General features: G+C 36.5%; 9 protein-coding genes across 9 annotated transcripts; 3 read left to right on the forward strand and 6 right to left on the reverse strand.

The window, feature by feature from the left end:
* Positions 1-1,039: 1,039 nt before the first annotated feature.
* TIP120 (Tip120p) lies at positions 1,040-4,828 on the reverse strand (the record flags this gene model as incomplete). Its single annotated transcript, XM_015614076.1, has 1 exon — positions 1,040-4,828. The coding sequence occupies one exon, from the start codon at positions 4,826-4,828 to the stop codon at positions 1,040-1,042; it is 3,789 nt and encodes a 1,262-aa protein (XP_015465088.1).
* A 233-nt stretch (positions 4,829-5,061) lies between these two features.
* Positions 5,062-6,168, reverse strand: AC631_05248 (uncharacterized protein; the record flags this gene model as incomplete). The annotated part of the gene is made up of 1 exon (XM_015614077.1): positions 5,062-6,168. One exon carries the CDS (start codon positions 6,166-6,168, stop codon positions 5,062-5,064), a length of 1,107 nt encoding a protein of 368 aa, XP_015465089.1.
* Positions 6,169-6,604: 436 nt separating this feature from the next.
* AC631_05249 (M20 family metallopeptidase) lies at positions 6,605-7,696 on the reverse strand (the record flags this gene model as incomplete). Its single annotated transcript, XM_015614078.1, has 1 exon — positions 6,605-7,696. One exon carries the CDS (start codon positions 7,694-7,696, stop codon positions 6,605-6,607), a length of 1,092 nt encoding a protein of 363 aa, XP_015465090.1.
* Positions 7,697-7,906: 210 nt separating this feature from the next.
* AC631_05250 (uncharacterized protein) lies at positions 7,907-8,326 on the reverse strand (the record flags this gene model as incomplete). Its single annotated transcript, XM_015614079.1, has 1 exon — positions 7,907-8,326. The coding sequence occupies one exon, from the start codon at positions 8,324-8,326 to the stop codon at positions 7,907-7,909; it is 420 nt and encodes a 139-aa protein (XP_015465091.1).
* Positions 8,327-8,565: 239 nt separating this feature from the next.
* Positions 8,566-8,985, reverse strand: AC631_05251 (uncharacterized protein; the record flags this gene model as incomplete). Its single annotated transcript, XM_015614080.1, has 1 exon — positions 8,566-8,985. One exon carries the CDS (start codon positions 8,983-8,985, stop codon positions 8,566-8,568), a length of 420 nt encoding a protein of 139 aa, XP_015465092.1.
* Positions 8,986-9,183: 198 nt separating this feature from the next.
* Positions 9,184-10,026, forward strand: AC631_05252 (uncharacterized protein; the record flags this gene model as incomplete). Its single annotated transcript, XM_015614081.1, has 1 exon — positions 9,184-10,026. One exon carries the CDS (start codon positions 9,184-9,186, stop codon positions 10,024-10,026), a length of 843 nt encoding a protein of 280 aa, XP_015465093.1.
* A 225-nt stretch (positions 10,027-10,251) lies between these two features.
* TCC1 (Tcc1p) lies at positions 10,252-12,210 on the reverse strand (the record flags this gene model as incomplete). The annotated part of the gene is made up of 1 exon (XM_015614082.1): positions 10,252-12,210. The coding sequence occupies one exon, from the start codon at positions 12,208-12,210 to the stop codon at positions 10,252-10,254; it is 1,959 nt and encodes a 652-aa protein (XP_015465094.1).
* A 2,469-nt stretch (positions 12,211-14,679) lies between these two features.
* On the forward strand, positions 14,680-16,371 carry AC631_05254 (uncharacterized protein; the record flags this gene model as incomplete). The annotated part of the gene is made up of 1 exon (XM_015614083.1): positions 14,680-16,371. One exon carries the CDS (start codon positions 14,680-14,682, stop codon positions 16,369-16,371), a length of 1,692 nt encoding a protein of 563 aa, XP_015465095.1.
* A 181-nt stretch (positions 16,372-16,552) lies between these two features.
* On the forward strand, positions 16,553-17,509 carry AC631_05255 (uncharacterized protein; the record flags this gene model as incomplete). Its single annotated transcript, XM_015614084.1, has 1 exon — positions 16,553-17,509. The coding sequence occupies one exon, from the start codon at positions 16,553-16,555 to the stop codon at positions 17,507-17,509; it is 957 nt and encodes a 318-aa protein (XP_015465096.1).
* Positions 17,510-17,734: the final 225 nt, after the last annotated feature.

The following is a 17,734-nucleotide window of genomic DNA, read 5'->3' on the forward strand; positions in this document are numbered from 1 at the left end:
GCCCGATATTGAAAGCACAAATTATGTACCTAAATAGACGGTGCTCATCATTAATCTAATCTAGATCGTACTGTAGCATGCGTTTCAAACCGTTGGCACCGGACTTTTCACATCAGCCACTGAGTTGGCTGCTAATCTTCGGTATCAATACCACATGGTGGTACAACTCTACAATAGGACTTATTTGCTACATAATTTCAGGTCGTAGTTACAACCTGTGGCCTTGTTCAAATTCCTACTCCGTTGCAGCTATCTACCAAGCCTAGGCCTAATTCGCGACAATAAATATTATAAGCATTAATCATTACTACTATACAAGGGGTGATTTTTTCTCTAACTGTATATCCCCGTCCTAATTTATGTTATTATACATTTTATGTTTAAAAGATGTGTAGACTATCTGGTAGTTAAACGAGACTTTCTCTGTAAATTCGTTCACTACATCCGTCAAATTTAATAGCAACACAACCGCATTGAATACATAATATAGAAATGTATCAAGCAACAAATATCCCTGGTCGATAATACTATTTGTAGAATCAACGACAGTAGATGTGACAGATGTATTTCCTTCTAAACTTTCTTGCATTTTTATATTTATATTTTAAAACGCAATTCCTTCCAATGATAGACTTAAAGTCATAAAACTCAAAAAATTGGTACTTTTCTTGTTATACTAGTGTAAATATAATCTAATATATAAGCATATACACGATTTACAAGATGTATTTCAAGGAAGAATTCATTTCTATTTATATGGATTGATGTTGCAAAATTCATGACTTGAAAAGTCGTTCATAGTCAAATTTGTAACACTTGTCATATGAGAAATTTTTTAACCCCATTGAAACGTATCTGTGACTTAAAATGGATATGCGAACAAAAATCATGACTTGATTCTAGACTCCCCTCCTAGCCTTGATTGTTCTCGTACATATATCCGACCAATAATTGTAAACAAGTCCACGAATTATGAGCGTTCATTGCATCAACAAATTGTTCTTTTCGAAACAGTCATGTACAGATTGGCTCGCTTGAATCAAATGTCTACGGAGTTAAAGGTAAGAATAAAGTTTGTCTTCATCTCCGCGTAGAACAAGTTCCAGTCATTATTGTTGTAGTTATTGATAACTAGTGAGTTGTTAATTACCTTAGACAATTTGACTACGGAGCGTAGACTCTCTTCAAAGTTCTCTGTCTCCTGGGTGCTAGCTTTGGACTTCAACTTTTTATTCAAATTGAGTTTGAGTACATCAATCAACTTTGGAAGCAATTCGTTATTGTAAATCAAAAAATGGAAATCTTTGTTTACCAAATTGACCAAGTTTATCGAAGACAATATGACAATGTCAGTCTCAGAATCAGTTAAGCCCTTATTTACTATGTTGACCCCAATGTCGTAAATATTGATATTGTTTGCTTTGAGGAGAGAATCTTCGAACAATATTATAGTATACAATAGCTCGTAGCATAATTTTCTTATTTCCAACCCCTCATCGATTACATACTTGTAAGGCCCCATGGGGATAATTTTTTTAAATTCATCTTTGGCACTCAATTCGTCATAAACCAACGGTAACACCCTATTAGGTAAGTTGGGCAACAAAAGTTCGGGTTTATTATGCAAGCCGGTGAGCAATGTCCCAATGAGTGCTTGCTTGATTTCAATATTGGAGAGCGTTAAGAATTTCAAATTGTGGAGGAGCAATGTAGATAATATATCATTATTGTTTTCAAGCTTATGCATTAATTGCTTCAAAATAACAATAATTGTATAAATGGTTGATTCGTTGGAAACCGAATCAACCTTATCAATTAGTTTGCTTATGTAGTTATTATTTAACAAGCACATTCTAGATAATACATCCCCAGATAATCTTAACTCCGAAGTACTACTAATGATCTTTTCATTATACCGACTGATAGTATCCCATATTCTATCCCAAATCTCTAATAGGACAGAGTTATTTAAATCATCATTCTTGAGTAACTGCTTCATCGAAATTAGATTTAAGTCTCTCTCATCCTCATTTTTCTCATAGCTATCTAATAATAATGGCAAGTCCTTGTTTATGTCCTTAATAATGAGCAATCCTATGGATCTTGATGAGGCCAATCTTATAGATTCATTCGGGTTCTTCAATAACCGTAAGAAGCTGGCTAATTTAATCAACCTTAATTCTTTCTGTGAGCCAATACTTCCTAAAAATTGAATATCAAATAATAGTTTATCATTAGATATAGAAATGTCATTATCAATGTAATTATTCAACTCGACTTCTTCCTCGTCTATCTTATCCTGTAAATTATTTTCAAGGGCTATGATCGATAATGTTTTGGCACTGATAAATAATTTCAAATTAAGATTTGTCATAAAAATTTCACTCAAATTCTCTTTGCATAATTTTCTTGACAATTGTTGAATCAAGAATTCAAAACTCGTTAAATCAAAATCGTCAACATCAGTAAGTTTCTCATTCATTATTTTGATTAGACCTTGGAGGAATTTGTCGTTAGTGTCGCAGTTTGGTAAAATTCTACCCATAATGTTAAATAGCAAATAAAGCTGAGTATAATCTGTGGTAGATTCACTAAAGCCTACTAAAAGTGACAATAACTTATTAGCTTGGTCATCCTCCAAATTATCTATATGTTGGATCTTGGTGATTATATCCAATAGCTTCAATGATATATAATAAAGCGAATCATCAGTTGATGAAATGAATGCAATTAATTTTGCAATCAAGAAATTAACGAAATCAGCCTCTTTCAAATATCTCCAAAAATTCTTACACTTCTTATTGAAAATATTAACCAAGCTCTCAATAGTTACTTTAACTGTGACTTCATAATTCAAACTTTCTTTCAAAATATTAGTCGTTTTGATGAAACTATCTTCACTTATTTCAATATTGGCATTCAATTCTGATAGAGCAGAAATTGACTTCTGTCTTAATTCACTCGAATACTGTTTATCGTGGCATATCTTAATAATCGAATTGAATAATTTGTGGATTTGTGATTCAAAAGCATTCAATTTATCAATTCTTTTAAAATTTTGAAATATAATTATCGATATATTAAGACTTTCCATAATAATATTGTGATACGATGTCTTATTATCAATTGACTTAGATAAGTCTGACAAAATATAATTAACAAAATCATTTGAAACTTCACCTATTTCATTGTTAAGAAAGATTGTTTTGTACAAACTTAAATATTCCATATTTCCGCTAGTATTCAAATTTAATGTCTTGATTGCATTAAAGATTTCATTCAAAAAATCCGTCGATAGTTGGTAATTCACAGTTATCAAAGTTTCAATTAATTTTAGAAATATTGGAAATCTATTAATCTTTTTGCTCACAAGCAAATTGTTGAAAATCTTATTCTCCAAAATAGGCGTCACGCCTGTAAAGAGCTGGTATATTGGACTGCTTTCGATAGTCATACTAACATCAGAACCACTTCTTCCTAGTTTTCTAGAACTGGAAGTAATTTCATTGTCAACAGATGTGCAATTAATTATTGTAATTAAGGTTTTAATACTATCGTTTGAAACGATGTCATTCCTGTCGTTCATTGCATCAGTCATGCAGGGAATTAATTCCGAGTAAATTAATGGCAAGGTAGTTGGATACCTACTTGTAATGGTTCTAGTCAAAATAGCAGATTTATTTCTTAATTTCCACGAGCAATCATTTTCGTAATCATCGTTATTGTTGATATCATCCTCATCGTCCGAAAATTCAATTTCTGAATCTTCGTCTAAATCTATTTCATCGTTATCATTCTCGAAATTGAGAGGATCATAGCCAATAAATGTTTGAATCAATTTAATAGTATCATTCAAATAACCTTCAAATAACTCGAGTGGTAAGGCATTGACAAGATCGTTTATAGTATTCAAAGCATTCTCCCTAATCAAGTTTTCTTGAATCATTAAATCAAAGTCATAATCCTCAACATCCAACTCTGTATCCAAATCGTCCATCTTCATATAAGTAACAGCAACTTGAAAAATATGCTTAATAGTTGTCCCAAAAAGTATTGAGCCATCATAATCATCATAACTTTTCATTGATTTCAAAATTACTGAAAATAAAGATAATCTCAAGTTGATCGAATGTAAACTTATAGCCAATGAGTTAAATTTCAAAGATATTTGGTTAATTAACTCATTCAAAATATTGCACGATGGTTCACTGCTATCAAGATAGTTCAATAAAAGATCAAATGCAATAACAGATCTTTTACCAATAATGTTTTCTTCTTCGAATGCTATAGTCATTGTAGTATGCAAAAGGTTGGCGATTTCTTCATTTGTTAAGACAAACCCTAGGTTCTTTATCAAATCAATTAAGAGTTCAATAGAATCTATCGTGATTGTGTTGTCAATCAATTTTGGAACGAATGAATCCACAATATCTCTTGAAAGTCTATTAGAAAACTTCGAATTTGAATTAAAAATTGATCTCAATGTCATATTTGGGATTGATGTAGTAATTTTCTTATAGTCTTTATGGCCTGCTGTATTTTCTTTTAATATTTCTTCATATAACTGATTCAATAATTTAAGAATGCTTTCTGAAGATATAAATCTTATGACCGGGGCAAATGATTTCACAGCTTGACTCTGAACATTAGCATTAGTATCCTTTAGTAATCTGAACAATAATGGTATGAAGCTCTCAATACTTTTAGTTGAAGCTGCCGTTGTAGGTTCATTTAGATATTTCTTAAAGTCTTCTAATGCCATAAATCTCAAATCAGGGTCCACATCAAGTGCTTTATCCTTCAAAGAGTTGAAGTTTATTTCAGGCATTGTTAATTCTTATATTAATCTCTTTTAGTAATTGAATAGGGATCAAATATAGCATTGATTTTATCAACACTTTCACTTTCCCACAATCTTCGCGCTCTGTTTGTGAGATACTGGGATTACTTTTTTTTACGTATGAAGTAAATTAAATTATATATGCATCTATATGATTCATTAGATCATTAACCGACTAAGAGCTAGTATTTATTGTCCTAATATTTGATTGAGGGGTATCCTCAATCCTTGCTCTTCTTCTTCTTATCCTTTTTCTTCTCTTTCTTATCCTTTTTGCTCTTTTTCACCTTAACGTCAGACAGATCCTTGGTTTTATCCTTATTTTTCTTTTTAGACTTTTCTTTGGTCTCATGGTTTGTTTGTGACTCTTGCTCTGACTTATATTCTTCAGATGAAATTTCGTCTTTTGGGATATCATTGAATTTTTCACTGTTAAGTTTTGTACGGTCGATGTGACTATCGCTTTTAGACAACCCTGCGACTTCTACTTCATCAATAATAAGGTTATCTTGTGTATTGGCATCTTCTTGGCTCTCTTCTTCGACATTTTCTTTTTTTTCTTCTTCTTCGGGTTGTGTATTTTCTTCTGCTGCTTCAACTGACGGTTCGTTTTCTTCATATTTTTCACCAATTCTAATATCAGCATCAGCTATCTCGATACCCTTCAAATCTACATCTTGGTCATTAAGAATTTTAACAAGTACACCACATCTCTTCGCATAATCATAATCTGGAACCGCCTCTTCTTGCTCCGATGCTGTGCGTTTCGCCTTTTTATTACCCTCGGTATCTTCTTCCTCTTCGTTCTTGTCATCTTCATCACTGGCAGCTTCTCCGTTAAGTTGCCTTTGTATTTCTCTCTCGACTCTGGCTTCTGCTTCTTCTGCTGCTTTATTCCATTTCTTGATAACCTCCATCAAATCATCCACCACCCTTTTCCGAGATCCTCCTTGTAAACCCTCAAGGTAGGCCTGCAATGCACTTTCGTAATCTTTCGGTATATTCTTAATGTTCTTTAATATCCAATTTTGCTTCTGTTTGCTGAATTTCCAATTCGATTTATCATTCTCGTATTGACGCAAATATGCCAATTGATCCTTTTCTGGAGGAGGGGCTCTTTCAGATTTAGGTAACTTGACTCTCTTAGGTGCCCTTTTATCTTCATTCTTGGATTCTTCTAATTTTCTTTTCTGCTTATTGAGTTTTTTGGCTTGTTTGTTCGTCAAGTTGACATCTTCTATATGACTTGTTAAAGCTATTGGATCATCTTGTACATCTTCCTTAATTTTTAATCCAATTTTCTTCCATGCTGGAATATTCTGACTCATCTTAGTTAACTATATGTATGTTCAGTTGTTTCTTCTATTTGTAGTTCCTATTGAAGTTCCTATTGATAACCCTATGCAAAAAAAATTTTGGGGCCATCTCTATTGCGTGTCCTGGTGTAAAAAAAAAATACATAAATAGATGAGATTCTGCCAGTAGTTATATTCTTTAATATATACTAAAAGTCATTATGTACAACAAGTAAATAGTTGTATAACACTAAATAAACATACTTTTATTCAAAATCTCTCATTTGATAGTTTCTATGCGGATGTGAAGTTTTCTTAATGGAGACTTTACGAATTAATCAATCCAATTCAAATGATTGATTGATCAAAATACATCTAGCTATATTGATAATACATGGTTTGAGTCCGTTATAAATAATCTTACTTATAATGGATATAGAGATTGTATACATGATATTTTTCTACGTACTTAATTCTGTAAAGCATATTTAATTAACTTCATATAACCCTCGACAGCTTGGATAAGGTTTGAGTTGTCGATATATTCGTTCTCACCATGAGCAACATGAATATGGCCAGGACCGTATAAATATCTGTGTTTGAACTTAACAGATAAGTTTGGTATATCAGTGGAATATGCTAAAATGATTGAATCAAAGCCAGGGACTTTATAGTCCAAATATTGGGCTTCTACTTGAACACCAGACTTTAGGGTTAAATGCTCAACTTCTCCCACAGTTTGCAGCACGATTTCACGTACTTTTGATAGGTTCTCCGCTACCCTAATTGAAATACTGGAAGTAGCTTTTGCAGGCAATACATTCTGAGCAACGCCTGCATTAATCATGCCAATATTCAAAGTTGATGGGCCCAATAATTTGGATTCTGGCAATTTCATTCCAAGCAATCTGTCCAATACGGGAACCAATATTTCAGATGCAGATATACCCAATTCGGGGTATCCACTGTGGGAAGCTTTGCCTTCAACATCAATATCAAAAGTATAAATACCCTTATGGCCAACACCCAATTTTAAGTCGGTTGGTTCACCAAATATACCAATTTCCCACGTAGCATCTAGTGATTCACTTGCAGTTCTCATCCCTAATCCACTGAATTCCTCGTCTACAACAAATAATAATGAGGCATCACCTTCTTTCAATTCCCCAGACTTAAAGAGTGAAAGATAAGAAATGATCTGTGTAGCAACTGAACCTTTGGCATCGCAGGATCCTCTACCATATATCTTACTGCCCTCTACTCGATACGGAAAGAAAGGTGGTACAGTGTCAATATGTGATGTAACTAAGACTTTAGTGTCTCTGGTTTTCCCGATATATGCATATACATTATACCTCTGCATGCCTGAGCCTACCATCTGTAATTCAACTGTAAGGCCAGCTTTCTCCAAATAATCTTTCAATAGTTGAGAGATTTTCAATTCACTCTTACTTATTGATGGAGTATCAACCAAGGACTTGTGCAATGCCAATAAGGACAAATCGCCCATTTTGATATCTTCTAAATCTTCAAACGAGCCACTTTTCTTATCTGCAACCATTTTATCTCCGAATCTTTCTTACAGAACCAATAGAATTATATAATACAGTAGGAAGGAATTTCTAATATTCGAATCATATTCTCTCTTTCTTTATCAGCTTATATATATACTATACTCATGATGGAATGGGCACATATTAGAATTATTGTAATGCTTGCTATATAGATATATACATTCCTCATAATTGTGGGGCTCATGTTCTCATGGTATTTAATCTACTTCTTCTACCTTTAAAGGCTCGTCTGATTTCTCATCTTTTCCCGAATCATCTTGCTTATTTGAGTTCTTGTTCTTATTCTGTTGCTCTGACATCCACTTGTCAAACCGATCAGTTAAATCCTCAGCAATTTCTTTAGCTGTTGCATCCTTGTCTTCAGCAGTCTGCATCTTGTTGAATACATTTTGAACATAGCTAAATGTACTTGTAAGATATTCATCAACTTGAGGATATTCGCCATTAGGATTTAAAGCGTTTCTAAATAAATCCATGATAGTTTGCTGCTGTTGAACCAGAGGAGCACCATTTTCAGAACTGGTTGTTCCTTCGGTTGTTTGCGAATTGGTCTCTGAAGTGACTTGTGGTTTAGTATCTTGTTTAGACTCGTCCTTTTTGGAGTTATTAGGAGACATTCTGTATATATTGTGGGAAGAAAAGCAAAAAAAAAACTTGAAGTTTGCCATTTGTTCAATCGTTTCATATGCGAGCAATAATCATATGCCAAAAACTACAGAAAGAGTTGTTACCACTACAAATTATTTTATATTCACTAAACATTGACTGATACTCCTGGCCTCAAGGAAGTATGTTTCGTAGACTACATCTGCATTTTGCTTCAAATGTATGGCTATTAAGAGGTTTCAGACACCTTTTATCTCTGTTCGAAGTTACCCTCAAACTTGCCTAATCTGTCCTTCTCGTTAGATTCGAATTTGCCTTCGAATTTTCCTATGTCTTTCTTATCTCCTGATTCAAATTTTCCCAAGCTGTCCTTATCCTTAGATTCAAATTTGCCTAAATTTGCTTTGTCTTTCGATTCAAATTTGCCCTCAAACTTTCCACTTGCATCCGGATTTTTTCCCTCTTCAAACTTTCCTTTGTTGTGTTCTCCTTCGAATTTTCCTGGTGCCTTCTGGTTTTCAAATTTCGCTGATCCTTGTGATCCTTCATGGATAATGTTTTCTGCGTCCTTAATAGGAGTTTTTGGATCAACATTTCCATCTGCCGTTTCTCTAGCAATGTGTCCTAATTCACCCAATGGTGGTAAGTCATTATTTCCTTGTTTACTCATCGTGTCTGTATCCTGAAATCAGTATGGACTCTAATTGAATTGGTTCTTTCATCACCCTGTTCATCTTCTACACATTCATTTTAGCTCGATGATCAAAAGGGTCCCAGATCACGTGTATGTAGCAAGCCTATAGTCGAACCGGTATTTCAGGATTAGATCACCCCAAAACTTCCTTAAATAACACTGAAGTATATAGCAATGAAAGGGTTAGCTAGTTCGTTAAAAGCCTTAAAACCTAAGTCGACACCAAAGCTTTTTATAATTGACTGGGATGAAACCATAACCAATGAGGATACTATCAAACTCGTAGCTCAAGCTGCTTATAACAAAAAGAAAGAATACGAACCAAAGTTCGACCATTTCACGAACATTTATATGAAAGCATTCAATGAATATAACGACGACTTTACTAGTAAGTACGGAGAAAGAGACACTATCGAAAAAGAAATCAAATTTCAAACAGGGATGCAAAATGTCGAGATGAGCTCTATTAACGAGATCAAGAGGTTGAGGTTATTTGAAGGGATTGAAGAAGAAGAATTTCTGGCCCAGGGAAACCGTGTTACACTCAAACCTCATTTCACGGACTTTTTAAGTAAGTGTCAGGAACTGAAGATTCCAGTGATTATTTTGAGTGTCAATTGGACGAAATTAATCATGGAAGCAGTGCTCCTTAAGAACGGTTTCAAAGAGAATGAAAATCTAAAAATCATGGTTAATGAATTAGAGTTTAAGAATGGAATCTCAACAGGTAATTTTAATGCATCAATATCGATTAGAACTGGTCTTGACAAATTGAACATAGTTAACAATTTGATTAAACAATATGGGAAAACATGTTATATAGGCGATAGTATGACTGATTTATTGTCGCTAATTGATAGTGATATTGGTATTGCTATTGAAGAAGGGTCAGTAATCGAATCGATCAAAAAGCTAAACTTCCCAATCAAAAATTTAAGTGAAGCTGAAGAGTTACACAAGGAAGAAGTTTACGTTGGTAATTGGTCGCAAGTAGCAAGTTTATTGAATAAGCATTAATTTATTTTTTTAGAACTAAATACTAATACAATATGATAATATAATAATTTAAGCGTAACGGTACAAATCAAATGACTTGTCTAATTGTTTTTTGTCGTGAGCAATATTTGACACTTAATGGACTGATGATGAACTATTTATAATGATTTATAACTTTTAGACGTCTATGCTGGTCAAAGAAATTATTATGACATGTGATTAACATTATCTATTGCATATATTTGTTCATTTACCCCAGTTGTTTGCTGGAGGTGGGTAAGGCATGGTTCCTTGCATCGGTACATACTGACCATATGCGTAGCCTGGTGGCGGTGGTGGAGGTGGTTGACCTGGGCCCATATTAGGACCCATTTGCTGTGGAAGATCATTGCGAATCATCTGAGGATTGTTCAAGGGTGATCTTTGTAACATCTGAGGATTACGAGCAGGGATTGCCCCAGGAGGAAGTCCATTTGTGTGAGGTTGTTGATAAAAGTAATGCGGATAATGATTCGGATTGGCCATAGAAGGAGGTGGGATGTTAGGAACATACTGTCTCTGTTGAGGTGGCTGTTGATTTGGGGACCACATTTGATGAGGGGGCGCTATATTTTGTCTTGGGGAATTCTCATGCAATTGTTTATATGGCTGTTGTACTTGATAATGTTGTGGTGCTACGGGCTGCTGTGGATGTGGTTGAGGTGTTCTCACAGAGCCATTCGTTGGGGTTTGCAGTCTTTGCTGTTGAGTAATAGGGGAATTGTCATTTTGCAGAGGCGGTTGATTGGTGTGTGATATCTCAGCACCTTGAACGAAGGCAATTCTTTCGGAAGGTGACATAGCAACAAGCTCGCGTAATAATGAGTTTGGAACATCGGGGGCATCTCGCAATGGAGGTACCGGGCCCTCTCTATTTGCCGCCATTTGCAATTGTCTAGTTCTATCCTCGAAGAAGTGAGCACTATCAGCATCGCCCGCAAGCCTAAAGCAAGCTGCTGCACGATTACAAGCATCTGCTGCATCCATCAACTGGCCATTTGACCTCTCATAAACACAGCTGAGACCATCCCATGCAGTGGCGGTGGCAGGCGATTTTTCGTCGACCTGCAATCTTAATGCTTGCGAATAAGCCGCTAAAGTGTCTGGTAATTGATTCAACTGCAAATATAATTTACCAATCGCTAACCATGGTATCGGAGACTTGGGTGCCCGTCTGAATGCTACTTGGTATGAATCGTATGCCGCTCTAGGCGAATCCAATTTCGAGTATGCCTTTCCCATGAGATACCAAGGCAAAAAATCACCCTCATCGTTTGCCTGCGCATGTTCACCCTCCGATTTGACAAACGTTTCCAACAAGTCAATAGCCGTGTGTGCATAGCTATCGTCCATGCTGAGAATTAAGTAGGAATGAATCAACATGATTCTGGGTGAGTTACCTACCACTGTCTCTGCCTCCTTACAAGTTTGTAAGGCCCCCACTAAATCATTGGCCCGCTCTCTTGCTGTGGCTAACGCACACCACAATGATATATGTTCGTCTATGTTCTCCAACAGCGGTGGCGGTAACGACAACGCTGTCACCAACTCAGCAACAGCACCTTCGATATTACCATCGATTGTTGCAATAGTCGCCAACTCCGTGTGTGCCATTCTGGCAATATTGATATCATCCCGAGAGCATTTTTCCAACGACCGAGGTAAGAGACTTAAGCACCGTCTCAACCCATCTATCGCTTGCGGTCCATGGCCTGCCTGATGCAAAACTTGTCCATTAAGCAACCACAATCCAATGTGGGTTTCTTCAGCCTGGAGGCCTCGCTGTACCGCCAGATGTGCTTGTTCTACCATCCCCATTGCTAAATAACATTCTCCCAACTCCCGCATCACCTCTGCTGTATGAGTGACGTGTGGGTACTTTTCTAATGCCATGGTCAACCTATCAGCCGCCTCTCGACTCCCCGATCCTTTTTTGATCTGCTGTCTATTCTTCGTCTTTCCGTCCTCCATTCTCAATGAGGAAGCGAATCCCACTAGCGCCCGGCTGTTCAGGGGATCGTGTTTCATGGCATTTTCGAAACTTTGCTTAGCCGCCATAATCAACCCTAGTGCGAGCGAACACTCGCCCACCGCTACCCAAGTCTGTATGGCACCTTCTCGATATCTACCGCTTTCCACATCGTCAAATTCACATGCTCGCTTCATTTTGCTGGTATGTGTTTTTTGATGTGTTTCGTGTATCTCCTCTACCAATAAATCTACTTACTTAGCAAATATTGGTAATAAAAGCAATATGTATGGGAAAAATTTCATTTCTATTCTCTCACAGATAACTAGTATGACAAGGCAACTAAAAATACCTAATTTAACGATTACTATTGACTGTGCATTATATGCAGTTGTTACCGGGATGCATATGTATGTCTTCTTGTAGGTATGTTTACATGGTTCAAACCTAATGATCTGCGAGAAGGCGCATATCATATGGAGGGGAGGATCTACAAAACCGAATACGATGACGACATAGAACATACGTGCAAACCTTATGTGAAGTGGCAAAGCGCATGATAATAAGCTTCAGGGGGGTGTGGATGATGAAGATAGATACATGACCAAATGAAATGGTCTATAGTAGCAGGCATTGGTATAAGGAGAATAGAAAAGAATCGAGTCACACTTTAACTTGTATTTTGTTGGGGCTTCGTGGGGGTGACTTCGTTGATGCGAGATTCTGCATAGCAATCGCGTGCACCAATCATTGACGCTAATGTGTTGCGCGGGATGCAAGTGATTGCAGATGCGGCAGGCCACTGCAATCACACCGCCGCGTAGGTGCCGCAGCCTTCCACCTACCGTATGGAGTATGCATCGAGTGCTTCTCTTTACTAGTCAAAAGCTCGATTACACGGCGGACGGCCGTAATACAAAAACTCCGTCTCAACTTCGTAGCTTGCACCGTGAATAACCGTCGTGCTGACTGATTCTAACTTCAGTACCGGGACAAACTAAGTAACACAGACAACATAGACAACACACATATGTACATAATATGTGGACCTAAACTATATCCAAGAATCGCCATCATACGAAACCTTAACCTTACAGCGAACCACCACCACCCCTCCTCGTTCTTTTACTGGCAAACTTTAGCGTGACTCAGACTATTTGACCCCGTATATGTGTAGAAAATAGGTCCAGACGTGTCCTCAAAACATATTTATGGACCAACCCGCACAATAGGTTGGGGTTTGCCAACTAGCTGACGCCATAAATAGCTGTTAACCTCGACCGCACAATAATTATACGCACTACTTTAAAGGGGGCCAAAAAGCTTAAATTGTACCTAAGCGTATAATCAGGCATTAATACCCGTCGATTCACTTTAGCGCCTCACATTAAGCATGACGGGTTACAAAGATGTGCTGCGTGGCAAATGCGTCTTCTACGCACTATTCAGTGTTGTCGCACTCGGACAACCAGCATGAAAATTTGCACCCCTATATACGACGCGTACAAGCATATTTAATAACAAACAAAAATGCATCTTCCCACCAAACTAGATACTCAGCACGCCCCATGTGCAACCCAAATACCCAAAGTGGCCCGGGCTGGACTTTGCAGTCAAACGTTCAGATATGCCATATTTCACGTACATCTTACCAAAAACAATAGAAGTACACATAAGTATATCATGACAGTACTATGATGTGTACGATTATAGGTACAGCAATAAATGCTGAATACGGAGTGCCCGGAGATATTTCAAAAGCTCTGCGCAAAGCTCTTGCCGAATCTGTACATATGTACCTAACCATAATTACATACAAAATGCCGAGAAGTACGAATCGCATATTCTATCGAGAAAATGTCCCTCAGAAACTATTACTCCTTTTTGAACACGGCAAGTTTCGCCGAAATGATCTTTGGTGCATCACACGCACATGCGAAATTCTCTCATGCACGCCAATACGTCTAGTCCCAACATTATTACATATTGCATTCTAATTGCATAATTGCTCCTTTTACATACATGCGTGCGTTCCTTTTTCATTGATTATTGAGATGGACCTTGTCTCTGTATGGCAGGAAAAACCTATTGTACATCAGCTGAAAAAATATGTTTACACGTAGGCTTATTCAATTGTTGGACAATCGCGGTTGGGGTGTGGCATATGCCTATGTAGGAGAAGATCTAGACGAACTAGGAGAATTGAGTGGTATGAAATTAAATTCTTTGTCGAGTAGTTGTTGAAGCTGCATCTCCTTTGTTATCCTTTGGTGGTCACCTATTGTGAACTGAAATTATTAGTCTGCTTATATTAGAATATCCGCGGAAACTGACAGACTTCTAGAATGTAGCTCATGCTTCCAGTGCACGGAGGATGCTGTTGGCAACGTAACGGTTATGCAGTTATCTGGTGTATATATATTGGTGCATGGAGGTTTAATTTTCTCTATATCTTATGTTCCACGTGATAATTTGAGATTCTGGAGATGAGCACTTAACTAAAGCGCTTAAATGTATATGATCAAGCTATCCAGCAGTCAAGAGTTTTCATAGTGCTAATAAGTCAACACAAGCCCAGAATGATATTCGGTCGTGTCAGTCCTGTCGTAAAGTACCGTTTGTTTCGTACAGACACTTTCAGGACCCTTTTCACTTCGCCTTACCGCATGCAAGTCTCATTGATCTACAATTTATTTGCTACCTGTAACTCATGCGGAATCAAGCTCCAAAATGAAAATCCTCGAAAACCTGGTTTCTACAAGCCACCTTCAGTGGGACCGAAGCTTGTCAAGCCTGAAGATGAGGCTTTCAATCGTCTCATGGACGGTTTGCTGGCTGATGATCGCAAATTATTGTTGAATTCAAGCGATGCTACACGTCAACAATCAACACATGCAACCACTGCAATAGCGACCAACCAAAAGAAGGAGGGTGCGATCCAGTGTATTAGATGTCGTGATGCTATGTATAAATCGAATTTTTCGTGGGATGAATTGCCAGTGGAATCAATAGATAAAATAATGTCCACTATTCCTCCAGATGGAAATATAGTCTATGTTGTTAATGCAGTTGATTTCCCATTTTCCCTCAATAGACTGATATTTAAGTATCGCAATCCATCTCAAGTTACTTTCTTGATTACCAAATGTGACTTATTGTTTCCATCGGCTCAACTTAGTAACAAATATGGAGCCACCTTTTTTAAAGACTACTTGTCAAGAACACATGGGGCTGACCCTGCAAATATACACGTAACTAGTGGTTTGATAGACTGGAATATGAAGGATATTATAAAGGCGTTGCCAAATAATAGTTATATGGTAGGAGGTGTCAACAGTGGAAAATCAACGGTGATAAAATCCTTACTATACACAATAGAAAACATGAAACCAAATTACCTCAATTCTAAAGAACAAACTAAACTAGAGAAGCAGCAAGATAGAATGATCAACTCCAAAGCTATCAATAGACACCAGTTAATTAAGTCAAAAAGAAAGAATGAACAGAATTTCAAAATGGCCAATGGCCCAGGAACATCATATATGCCTGGTTTTACTCGAGGACACATTGTGTACGACATAAACGGCAAGACAATAGTTGATGTTCCTGGTTTTTCTTCGAATCAAACGCATGGTATATATGAATACCTCACTCCTTCGATAATCAAAATCCTATCTAAAGGAGTCAAAGTGCATAAAAGAGGAATGTATGATTCGCATTACGAATCCGTTAGAAACGGACAGTTAGTTACTATGGGAGGTTTATTTTATCTTTGTACTCCACAAAATGCTGTTTATCAAATCAAAAATTGTATCAACCATAAATTACACGTATTCAAAAGCATGGATAAAGCCATTTCCATATTACAAAACATAGAAAACAACAAAGCATTGGAAAAAGTCTTCGTTGTTGACAAGAAGTCACTTGATAGACTCCAAAAGTTTATAATACCTCCGTTTTACGGAAGCATCGACCTTGTTATCAAAAACTTGGGTCATATAAATATTACTCCTACTGGAAAAAAAATTGACAACGAGCCTTTGGTCATATATCTACCTGAAGGAGTAGAAGCCATTATTAGACAGCCTTTGACTAGATATATTTCTAAGTCTTTAGCCGGAAGAGATAAAAATGGTAACCCGTTACGTAAGGAATTATGGAGATCTAAGAGTGTTACCCATTTACATAGATTCAATGGCACAACTCCCTTTGCAAGCTCTTTAATTCCATCTACAGGTTCGGACAATCTCCAATGTATATCCGACTATTTATCTAAATTAAACGGTACGCAAATGACTTATGATAACAATATCCACCTTGATGATTCTAATAAGTATAAATTCTGGGTTCATGTATAGTCTTGGAATTTATTTAGACTTGTATATAGTACTACGCGCATTGCGTGTAGAGAAGGAGCTTATTTATTTTTTTGGCAATTCGCGACTATAAACAAAAGATGCTTCTCTACTTTTTGTAATTCACAAATATTTTATCTTTAATTGTTTTTTTTAGCCAATTTTCTACTGTCATTATAACAAAATGCTTAGAAGTCAGAGCATATCTAATTTGAATGAACAAAGAAAATCTAAAATGGGCTTTCTAAGCTCATTAAGATCAAGAAAATCTTCCTCGAATGATTTACATTCGAAGTTAATATCAGAACCATCAAATATGCAAAAAAATAAACCAAGACCATTATCTCTGTCAGTATCATCCATAAACTTGAATCAGAAGTTTCATGAACCAGTTGACCAAAATTCTTATAGCTCTAACGTTTCAAAGCAACGTCAAGGATCAATCTCGATAGAAGATAAGGAAAATATAAGTGTTATACCTAGACTTAAAAGTCGCCGAAACTTACATAACACTGCAGAAGGCAGGACCTTGAAAACAAGATCTAGTGCTCCGAATTTAAACAAGGGCAAGCGTTCCTCGATGTTTACCGGCTCCGTTGCTTCCACCCCAATGATAAATATTTTCCCTGATTCGAACAACAACATAATTGACGAAAGTTCGATCGAAAGCCCTGAATTCGTTTCGCCTGAAACAATAACTGATAACAGTGACTCATTATTTGCTTCCCCAATACATCTTGAACTAATAGATGACGAATTTAGTGATGAAGATTTACAATCAAGAAAGCTTCACAGAACAACAAATTTAACAAACATAAATGACTTCATCAGGTTGATAGATGATGGCGAAAAGTATCAATCGGTAAATTACTTGCCTATAAATAATCGGAAATCGTTGGATTTCGAAAAATTCGAAAGAAATAAAATAAGAAAATCATTACAGGATAATTTGGATAGGGAATGCTCCACTAACTTCATATCTAATCTCAGCCTTGTGGAGAATGCCGTATTTTTAAGTATTGAAAAATATCAAAAGTCCCAAAGCGACTTCATGAACTTTTTGGAGGATGATGATTATATCAATTCTATCAAGAACGATCCGTATGATAATGAACCTGACGAATACTACTTGACCTTTTAATAACTTTCCATAACTTAATCCATATAACTTAATATCATTAATTTTTAAAGTGTAGTATGCCATAAATTTTGAATACAACTTAGAATAGTATCAAATTAAGATGCAAAAAAAAATGCGAATTCTGTGGATCGAACACAGGACCTTCAGATTAACTGGACTGAAGTTGACTTCAGTCTGACGCTCTCCCAACTGAGCTAAATCCGCATAAACAAACCCACGGCGGGA

This window comes from Debaryomyces fabryi (assembly GCF_001447935.2).
Source record: "Debaryomyces fabryi strain CBS 789 chromosome Unknown contig00185, whole genome shotgun sequence".
Lineage (NCBI taxonomy): Eukaryota > Fungi > Ascomycota > Pichiomycetes > Serinales > Debaryomycetaceae > Debaryomyces > Debaryomyces fabryi.